Raw genomic sequence first — 10,931 nt, forward strand, 5'->3', positions numbered from 1 at the left:
CACACACACACAGCAGGCGTGGGTTACACCGGTGGGTCCAATGCAAAGGCTGACACACCTGCTATGAAAGAGAGTTACACTCTATGAATAAACGGATGTGGCATTTATTGCATTTGAGGCTTCAAAAGGCCCTTTCAGGGCTTTGCGTCGGACGGGGAGCTGCTTTCTTTACTGTTTCCTAGAACCCTTGCATGTCCGATGCCAGCTACAATTTGAGAAAACTTGGTCATCCAAAGAGATACAGGGCCTCAGGATAGACACTAAAAGAAAGACTTCTTCCCTGAGTCTGTTCTCTTGTCCCTTTTCTTCCATCATCCATCGGCCCCGTGTTCGCGGGGCTGGAGCTCTGTCTTCTCCTTCCCTGGGTCCCTTCATCTTCATCCCTCACCTCTCCGCGCCTCTGGTCCTCTAATGCCCACCTGCCTACCCCTCCTCACACCTCGGGTCTGGCCACGCCCGGTCAGGAGGGACGCTGCGGAGGACTGGGGGCTCCACCAGCACTGCCTGTGGACTCAACCAGCCACTCTGTGTCCCCTGGCAGGTACCCTGGCTCAAGCAGGGCCGGAGCCCTCTGCCCCCTCATGCCCGCAGCCAGCCCGGGCTGTGCAACATGTACAAGGTAAGACGCGCCGGCCACCAGCTCCTCCGCACGCCAGACCGCAGGCCACATCCCCATCGTGGTCTGTCAGTGCAAGTGCTGTGGGCGCTGTCCAGGGCACGCTCCTATCCAGGGGGCTCTGCAGGTCTCACACAGGATCTGCAAAGCCCCTGGGGAAAAACCAGCAAAGGACAATGTGTGAAAACAGAGAGGAGTCCTGGGGGCAGGGGACAAGCCGCCCTGGGCCCCAAGGGGCAGGGCAGCGGACAAGCCCTGGAATGAGCTGACTGAGGGCACTTCCACAGGGCCCAGGGCAGACGCAGCTGCGAGGTGACCTGTGACCGTGGCGCTGACCTGCCTGTGTTCGCAGCTCGGTGATAAACCAGAGCCCGGCAGATACTGAGCTCACAAATACCAGTGAACTTAAACTCCTGCAGGATCGGGGCCCTGGGGATGTAGTCACAGGCACTGTGCTCCCCTGAGCTCAGCTGAGCTCCTGGGGCTGGGGGACATGGTGGCCATCGGTCCTCCAGCTCCTGAGTGGAGGCAGCCACTGCTCAGAGCTCTAGTGACGTGTGGACGGCAGGGAGGGAAGGGGACGGGGACTCAGTGGAGGCCCCACGTCAACCCCGAGCCAGACTGCCTCTCACGCAGGTGGGCGGCCAGCACACCAGGTCCTGTTGCAATGACATTTCCAGGAGGCAGCAGGCCCTGCGCGTGGGCACCTGGGAAATAGAGAAGGTGGAAAACACGTGCTCAGTACAGGAATAGAGGGCATGGCCCTGACGTGATTGACCAGCCCAAGCCAGGGAGACAGTGGCTGAGGACCCTCCTGCTCCAACGTGTTAAAGGCTGTGCCCTTGTGGGGGGAGGAGGGTCTGGGAGAGACAGGCAGGGGTCCGGCACCTGAGGGTAAATGGCCCTGGCGGGGTCTCTGGGGCAGCGAGGAGCCCAGGACTGGCAGCAGGTGGGCACATGGCCCAGTGCCCCTGCCGGCAGCGTGGGGCCCTGTCACCTGACCCCAGGGCGTGCCTGTGGCTGCTGGCTCCCTGACAAGGACCTGTCCATTAAGGCACAGTGGGCGTGACTCTCCCTCCCCGAGAGCTTCAAGGGTTGGATGGGACGCTGCTCCTAGTCCACGTGCCTCCTGAGCCGTGTTCCAACTGGGACTGTGCTTGCTTTTCGAAGAAGAGCTCTCGGTGGCTCCTTTGTGAGAGCAAACACCCTTGTCCCCAGGAAGCTCATGAGCCCCTGTCCGCCTGGGGCAGTCGGGACCGGTCCAGGTGAAGCCGGGGCGGGGGGGGGGGAGGGGGGGATGACCTGCCTCCCAGGCGGGGCCGTGCTGGAAGGGCCGTGCTGGGTGGAGGCACACTTTCATCCTGTGGTGACCTGCATGAGGGGAGAGCAGAGGTGTCACAGAGCCCAGGCCAGGGGCCAACCTGCTCCCTTCACCCAAACCACCAGGACGCCCCTGCCCCATTCTGTCTTCAGAGGGCTGAGCCCCACGGAGAGACGGAGACGTCCCCAGAAACTGCAGAATGGGGAGGGTGAGCGGCCAGGGTATGGCGGTGATAGTAAGGACCTTTCATCCGAATGTTTCACTTTTCTCTTTTGAACAATTATCTGGTCGAGGAAGAGCAGTGCCCCGTCCTCCCATCTTCATCCCGACCGGCTCTGCACACACCTGTGCAGATGAGCCAGCTATGTCCTCAGCTCCACCGAGGGAGAGCCGGTCTGTCACACAGGCCTGGGCCCGCTGGCCCGCACACTCCCTGCCCAGGACAGACGCAGGAGGGAGAAGTGGGTGGTGGGTGTGCGTAGCATTTGTGTGTCTATTAAGAGCAAGGGAGGTGGAGACAGGAGTGACTTGAAATCAAAGGCAAAGATGCGAGGCAGGAGATGGCCCCCAGATTGTTGCTGGTGGTGAAGGCCTTCAGGGACCTTGTTATAACACCACGCTCTCGGGGACCCACTTGCAGCGGCGTCTCGGCGCCACGCGGGATGGAGAGGCAGGTGGCCTGGCCCAGAGCCGCAAGCACCTGCCTCAGGAGCAGCCCTCGGCCGCCCTTCTCCCAGGCGCCCAGGACCATCCCTCCGAGGAAGCGCTCCTGCCGGTCTTGGTCTTGGCTGTTCCCCGCCAACTCCCCCACCCCCGACGCCATGCCGTGGGGCTCTTCCCTGTTCCCAGAAAGCGGCCATGTTTACTGGGGAGCAGATTTAAAGGCACCAGCCACCGGGAAAGGAGTGCAGGGGCCAGTTGCAGCAAGTGGTTCTAAAATACCTTGTCCCAAGGTCATAGGACAAAGGCTCTTGAAATCGGCTCTTGGAGGAGACAAAGTCTCTGGGAAAGCCAGGAGCTGCCAGTATCCACCCAGCTGCTCACAGCCAATAAGGCCCCTCCCCTATGGTTCTGAACCCTGAAGGTGAAGACGAGCAGTGACAAGATGACGTGTGTCCCCTGACCCTGCAGAGCCTTCCTCCTGGCCTCTGTGTCTGCAGATCCCGCAGGAAGGGTAAGAAGGGCCCACCTGCCCCGAAGTTGGAGAGGAGACGCCACAGAACAACGAAGCAGCTTGGGTGCAGGAGGCCTGCATCGTGCCCAGGCTCTGAGCCGGGCTCCCAGGGCTGTGATGTGACTGTGGGGGTGGGAGGACGCACTCAAGTGAAGGAAGAAAATGACATTTGAGGAGTCAAAAGCACGCTGGGAAAGCAAGACACCCACGGGAGAAAGGAGGAGGAACACCTATGACGGGACGGCCCCTCCATGGCGAGCAGTGGACCCTTTCGCCCCAGTGCCCTCATCTGCACAGCCCTGCGCCTCCACCTGCAGTGGGACCATCACAGGTGGCCCGAGCACCCCTCTGACACCTGCTGGGAGTCACGTAGCCCTAGATGGAGACCCCCTCGGGCAATGTGACTGTAAGAGCCTCCTGGCCAGCCATGCAACAGGTTGCGAATCCCAGATGGTAGAGACGGCAGAGCCACCTAAGGAAAAAGGCACAACAATTTCTATGACTTTCTCACCAACTGTGAGCAGCTCTGGCCTCTCCCCGTCCATGCCTTCGCCTCCATCCTCTTCGCCGCCATCCCCTTCGCCTCCGTCCCCTCCAACTGCCAGGAGGTGAGACTTGGACATCAGCTCTGGAAGCGCCTCTCCCTTAGGATCAAATCCCAGGTCAGACACGTGCAGGCACCACAAGGGCCTCCCTCATGTGTGGAAGCCGGGCTGCGACACCTGCCTCCCTGCCTCCCGGGCTCTCTGTGCCCAGGTGAGGCCCTCCCTCTCAGTCACTGTGCCAAGAGGTCTCTGGTTTCCATGCAGCACGGCCGTGGTGCGGGGTGAGGCCGTCCTCACCAGCAGGTGGGAGCCTTACGTCCTCCATTCAGTTAAAGTGTCAGAGAGGATGGCAGATGCCCCCCCCTTCCCGCCCTCATGGGTCTCACCCAGCAGGTCGCTGCCCACTGCCCTGGCCTAACGACATGCTAGCACTCCAGACTCTCCACCTGGAAAACCGGTCCCTCTACTCCCGGGGCAAAGAGACGGTCCCTCTGCCACCACCAGCAAGCGGCACCCCGCCCACCTCCTCATTTCCAGCATCCGAGAAGAAACGTGTTATCTGAACAGCCAGCAGGTACCTAACATTTCCATCTAAATCAGAGGCTCGCCTGTGGATTGCCCCAGCAACAGAGAAGCACCCGCGAGGCTTTAATACAGCGCAGCTTCCTCCGCAGTCATGAAAGGCCCACGGCTTTAATTAAACTCACTCGAGTCAGTCGTTCGGCAGCAAGCACACTTCTAATCTTGCCAAGGACACGAGCCAGGCAAACTGCGCGTATCACTCTGATGGGAAAGCATTCTCCAGATTGCAAAACCCAAGACGCCCACCGTGCCAAAAAAAAAAAAAAAAAAATCCAAACTCTCCTGAGGCAGCTCAGATGCTGTTTGACCAGAAATGGTGCAAGGGCTTCCTTGGAAAAATGCAGATAAACAATAGGAGCGGGAGAGCCTGGGCGTCCTGGCCCTTCTCGGTGGAAGGTCAGGGAGTCCTGGGGTGAAACCTCGAGGTCAGTGCCGCACCCGTCTGACTCGGAAGGGAGAAGTCCTCGCTCAGCTTGCAGACCGTGTCACTTCTTTCCCAAACTGGCGGCCTTCGAAACCCCAGCTCTGTGCGAGAGTATGTATTTCACCGGCCTGCACTTGGGCGAGGGGCGTGGGGACGTGAAGATGTCACGACCCTTACCTGCCAGGGGCTTCAAAGAGGCACAGGGGCAGCTGTTCACCTCCCACCTGCCTTGTCCTGGGAAACGGTGGGCAGCCAGGTGGGCATCGCTCTGGAGGAAGGAGGAAGCTGATCAGCTCACTGCTCCTTCAGGGGAGGCGTCGCTTTAGCCAGACTGAGGCACTGAAGGACTTCAGAGGCCAAAAAAGGGTGCGGCAGGAGAACAGGGCACCAAAGTCCACCCGTCTCACCGAGAGCTGCATTTCATGGTCCTTCGACATAAAGAATAGAATGTGGAAAACATATGGGATTTATCAGCACTTTCATAAGAAAAAAATCATATCGTTGATTCTGAGTCTGCCTCTGGGTGGGCCGGCCGCTCCCCGTGGTCCAGAAAAATGCCGACACCGTTACCGTCTGTGGCTCCCAACAGGGTTAAACAACCCCTGCTTCCCTGCCGGGGTCTGCGTGCCTTGACAGTGATGCAAAATTGGGGGGAAACATATTGCAAATTTTTGTCCTCCCTCACTCCCCAGGCCACTGGTGATACCTCCTCAGGGAAGGATCAATGTCCTTGGTGCCACTGTGTGGACGTCTGCGAACCTGCCACGTCCCACATGTGGACTAAGGAGCAAGTGTCAGACCTGTGTTTGCTGGCTGGAGGCTGGTGGTTTTAATCACCTGAACAAAATAGAACGATGTTGATGATGTCATATTTTTGTATCGAGGAGTATTTTCCATTCAAAGCGGGAGCTGACCGGCCCCTGGTTTTAATGACATAGAAATACATCTTCTAAAATTAGGACCAAATGGGAAAAGCTGGCCTCATGACCTCGATGGCCTTTGTTTTACAGAACTATCAGTATTTACGAAACAAGTGGGAACTCGTTTTCCAGGGACGGGCACCATCACAACTTCCCAGTTCTCCAGGCTCTAACCGAGGAGTCTAACCGACTCCATCAACAGATACTCACTTTCTCTACCGTAGAGCACTTTCCAGCTCATCTGACCTTCAAACTTAACCTAAAGTCCCAAACTTTGAAAAAAGATAAGCAAAATGAGCCCAATTTTTTAAAAAGTCCCTTCTTCTCCGTTAGCTTTGCCTTCTGCCATGTGTCCGCCCACCTGCTGTGAGTGTTAGGTCAGGAGCCCCAGCCTGTCACCGCACTTGGAACCCGCCAGACCCGCCTGGCAGAACAACGGACCGACCGAGGCCTGGGTGGAACGTGAGGACACCTGGTGAGCACATCACTCAACCCCGCCCCGCGACACAGGGGCAGGAGGTGACATAGGAACACACACATCAAATGCTTGAAAGCGAGTAGGAACACCTCTTACTCCTTTTTTAAAAAGGAGTTTGGGCTTTAGAGAGAGAGAGAGAGAGATAGAAACTTCAATGAGAAACATCATCCATCGGCTGCCTCTTCCATGCCTCCTACTGGGGATCGAGCCCACAAACTGGGCATGTGCTCTGAGCAGGAATCAAACCAGTGACCTCTTGGTTCATGGGTCCACACTCAACCACTGAGCCCACCGGCCGGGCTTACTCCTTTCTAACACTGCGTCCTTTGGGGACACGCGGAGAAATGTGCATTGCTAGAACCTGATGAAGAAAGTGCCAGGAAGAAAACTGTCACCTTTTTCAGCCACTGGATGTTACTATGGGGACCCTTTGAGACGGGTTAACAGAGAGACCCCCTCCTAGTGTGTGATTCTGAAATGGCCCTGGTGACCGTATCACAGTGTAGGGTGACCTGCAGGTGGCCCCCAGGCTCAGGCCCCTGTCACAGGGCTAGATGCTGATGGGACACACTGGGCACCTGCTGACTGACCCACAGCCAGCAGCTCAGCTCCATGTCTGCACCTTCCCAATACACCCACCCAGGAGAGAGGACAGCATGTGGACGCTGCCTCTGGGCAGTGAGGGGACCCGAGCCCAGACCCTGAGCCCTGAGCAAAGAGGGGACGTGCCCAGACCCCTGTGATGCCATGCAACTCATTCCTTGACATTCTGATGGGGATTCAGCTTAAATTCCACTCTCAGACAAGAAACAGAAAGAGCTAAAACTATTCCCCTCAACACACACCCAAAGGCACAGCAAATATTGATATTTCTTTTTTTTAAGATCCGGCATTTTCTTCTCAGAGGAAATGACTCCATCGATTTGTCTCTGGCCAAAACCAACGCTGGTGGTTCTGCAAATACCTTGCCCTGTTTCCATAAAGCAGCCCTCTAGTCAACGGAACGAATCTCTGCCAATCTGATGATCAATGATCTCAGATGTGCCAGGCGAAACGAATCTCCTGTCATTACTTCCAAGTGAAGAACTCCGCTTGACAGCACCTTGGAAAACAGTTAAAATCCCTTCCTGATATGTGGAGAGAGAAGCAAGCCACCCAGACCCAGTGGGCGGGCTCCCCCTGCTGGTGAAGGACGTTATCACACGTGCAGGGAAAAGGATGGATTTTTTTCAAAAACAGTGCAATGAAACAGGCTAATGGAAAAAGCAATTTGCCTTAAAAATAAATAAAACGGTTGTCCTTTACCCCCTGACCTGCCTCCCAGGGTGTTTAAAACTTTCCAGCATCATGTTAATTTATCTACCATCAATGAGTCCTTGTTTCATTAATCATCATGAAAAGCCATATTTTTAAAATTTTTTATTTTATTGTTTAAAGTATTACAGATAGTAGTACATATGTCTCCATTTGAAAAGCCATATTGGTGGGAATTTAGTATTGAGTAAGAAGAGTCGAAGAGTCGCCCTGGCCGGTTTGGCTCAGTGGGTAAAGCGTCAGCCTGCAGACCGAAGGGTCCCAGGTTCGAGTCCAGTCAAGGGCATGTACCTCAGTTGCAGGCTCCTCCCCAGCCCAGGCCCTGTTCAGGGCACATGCAGGAGGCAACCAGTCCATGTGTTTCTCTCACATCAATGTTTCTCTCTCTCCTCCCTTCCCCCACTCCCTTCCTAAAATCAATGGGAAAATATCCTTGGGTGAGGAAAGAAAAGTGACACGGCAGGGCCACACGTATGCATGCTGTGACCATGACCCCAGGTGCTCACACAGTCCTCTATGCGGCACGAGAACCAGGTCTAAACAAGTAAACAAGAACATAGGTGGCGGCATTTCCTCTACAAACTTTTAGGTTTTATTTGACAGTATTTTGTATGTTAGCCTTTCTAATAGGCGTATAGTGGCATCTCTTCATGATTTTGACTTTCATCTCCCTAATGACTAATGAAGAGCATCATTCCATGTGCTATTTGCCGTCTGCCCATCTTCGTTGATTAAGTGTTTATTCGAGTGTTTTGTGCATTTTTAACTGGGGTATGTTTTTTACCATGGCGTTTTGATTGTTCTTCCCATATTTTGGTTTTAAGTCATTTGTCATCTATGTTATTTATAAATATTTTATCTTGTCCTGTAGCTTTTCTATTCATTTTATTAGTAGTGTCTTGCAAAACAGTTTAAATTTTGATCAAGTCCAATGTGCCAGTTTTTTTTCTTTTATGAGCCGTGTTTTTGGTGTCAGGTCTAAGAACTTGATGCCTACACCCAGGTCATGAAGATTTTCTCCTATTATTTTCTTCTAAAGTTTTATAGTTTTACATTGTAGATAGAGATCTATGATCTATTTTGAGTTAATTTTTGTATGAGGTGTGACTTTGGGTTGAGGTCAATTTTTAAAAATATGGATGTCCATGTGTTCCAATACCATTTGTTGAAAACACTAAGACTCTTCTTTCTATGTTGAATTAACTTTGTGCCTTTGTCAAAAATGGACTGATCATATGTGTGTGGCTCTATTTCTGGACCCTACTGTGTTCCATGGATCTGTATGTCTATCCCTCTTCCAACACCACCTGCTTGATGACAATAGACACAGAAAATCTTAAAATTAAGTGGTGGAATTTCTCTAACTTTATTCTTCTTTTTTACAGTTGTATGGCTATTTTGGTAGTGTTTTTTCCTGCATTTCCTTATGGTTTCAGAATTAGTTTGTAGATGTCTAAACAAAACCTTGCTGGGATTTTTATTGGAAATGCATTAAATCTGTAGATCAACTTGGGGAGAACTGGCATCTTCATTGTGTCAATCCTTAACAACAGTCCTAGTATGTCTCTCCATTTACTGAGGTCATCTTTGATTTCTTCCACGAGCATTTTCTGTATTTTAGCATAAAGGTTCTTTACAAGTTTTGTTAGAGTTATACCTAACATTTTGCTTCTTTGACGTTACTATATATGGTAGTGTATTTTTTAACTGTTAGCATATGGAAATATGATTGACGAAATGTTCTTTACATAACAGGCCTTTACAACTATAATATGGTGATTCAGGTACAATTATGTGACTACATCACATCTGTGCAACTTAACATTTATAGCCCAGAAGTCCATCTGAGTCTAGTTCAGAAACTCTTGCATAGACAACAAAAGAATCATGTAATTCCATGAACTCCGTTCTGTTTGCCTATGATCTCTTGTATGTTAGATTCTGGATTAACAGTGATCTGAATGGTGCACATTCAACAGGCTTTTAATGCTCGTTGCTAGTTCTGTGCTGAGCACCATAGAGACCCATTGCCGGCTGTTCCCATGAACACGTCTGACCCCTAATTTCATAGCTCCGAGAGGTATAATGCAACCAACCAACTTCATGTGTCCTTAAAATATTTAAGTTACTTTTCCCATTGGTGACCAATGTATTCATTATAAAAATCACAAAAATACAGTTTTTCTTTTAGCATTCAAAGCAGGCATGCACAGTTCACATGTGAACAATATTATTATCTACATAACACTTAATTCATTATCTCACCGCGCAAATACATTTTAATGATATGAGACTTGCATGGTACGCCTGAACATCCCATTTCTTTAAAAAACCTGTATGCAAAGTTTAAGACATTATTTAATTTAATCACTAAACTAAATTAAAGCTAGATGATGCTTCTATACACAGTGTACAGAAAATGGTACATAAACAACAAGTGACAAGTAAGTTGTACTAAATTTTGAGCTCTTTTAATTATTTCAAGCCATTTGGATGGTATCTAATAAATAACTTCACCAGGCAAATTAGACATTTGAAAATATTTGTCTTAAAGTAAGCAATCTAAACAGTTTCCTGGCTCGTCTGTTTTGGTGTTTTTTTAAAAAAAAAATTCTTAAGTTTACACCTATTTCTTTTATTGGCGTAATTATTTGGACTAGTCAGTGAGTTCAGAAAGGCACTGGGTGAAGGCAAGATAACTTGAGGGGACCAGATTACTTAGGTTCTTGCAACATCAGGAGAATAAGAATAAGAAGGACCAGCTGTTTCGCCTGCTGCGGACATCATTCTGTTCAAATGCCCTAGCATCTGCTTCTGCCCACACTCTTGTGCCCACAGCATAACTCAATGCCCTGTGGGTCCTGGGAACAGGAAGTTCAAAGCCCGGTGTGGGTAGGGAGAGGAGCCCAGCCCGTCACGTGGCCCGTGCTCCAGCCTGAGGGTGGGGATGGGTGAGCTGACAGATCCCAGAACCTCGCTGGCTGCTGAGCTGGAGAAAGGCCACCTTGAACAGGGGCTGCGCCAGAGGCCCCGGGGCGAGGGGGGTGGGAGGGGGGGGGCCGCAGGCCGCAGGAAGCCCTGCGCAGGGCTGTGCCCATGGACACCCGGCTTCGTTCTGTGGCTGAGGGGCACAGTTCAGGGAGGGGCAGATGCCCAGCAAAGAGGGGGCGCTGTGGGCAGTGGGGCTCCTGTGCAGAAGGGCTCTCCGTGGGCCAGCACTGGTGGCCACTGGACATGAGGACGGGGCTGTTTCCGAACCTTCTCTGACCACCGTGGGGAGAATGGCTGGGAAGAGCGACAGGGACGATGCAGGGCCTTCAGCGTGAAGCCTGGGCTCCAGGAGAACCGGGCCTGGAGCGACTTTGCAGTTGAAGCTTGCGGCAGGGACCAGACAGTCACCGGGGAGCCAAGTGAGCCAGCATTGCGCAGGAGGCTGGGCCTGGCAACAGACCCCTTGTTCAGAGGCCAGCGAGGTGGCCAGTCCCCTCAGAGCTAAGACGGAAAGCAGAGGAAACCGGACACCCCACAGGCCTCGGGCTCTGAGGGCTCTGCAGACC

General features: G+C 52.5%; 1 protein-coding gene across 5 annotated transcripts in view; it reads left to right on the plus strand.

The window, feature by feature from the left end:
• Positions 1-10,931, plus strand: part of MBP (myelin basic protein) — a 73,490-nt gene that overhangs the window by 49,139 nt on the left and 13,420 nt on the right. For 3 of the 5 annotated variants that reach the window (XM_006761904.2, XM_015562753.1, XM_015562754.1), the window contains one exon: positions 542-619. The exons of the other annotated variants lie outside the window; for them this stretch is intronic. In XM_006761904.2, the coding sequence (XP_006761967.2) occupies positions 542-619 (78 nt within the window). The remainder of the gene's footprint in view (positions 1-541; positions 620-10,931) is intronic. 5 annotated transcript variants of the gene reach the window in all.

This window comes from Myotis davidii, unplaced genomic scaffold (assembly GCF_000327345.1).
Source record: "Myotis davidii unplaced genomic scaffold, ASM32734v1 scaffold96, whole genome shotgun sequence".
Classification (NCBI taxonomy): domain Eukaryota; kingdom Metazoa; phylum Chordata; class Mammalia; order Chiroptera; family Vespertilionidae; genus Myotis; species Myotis davidii.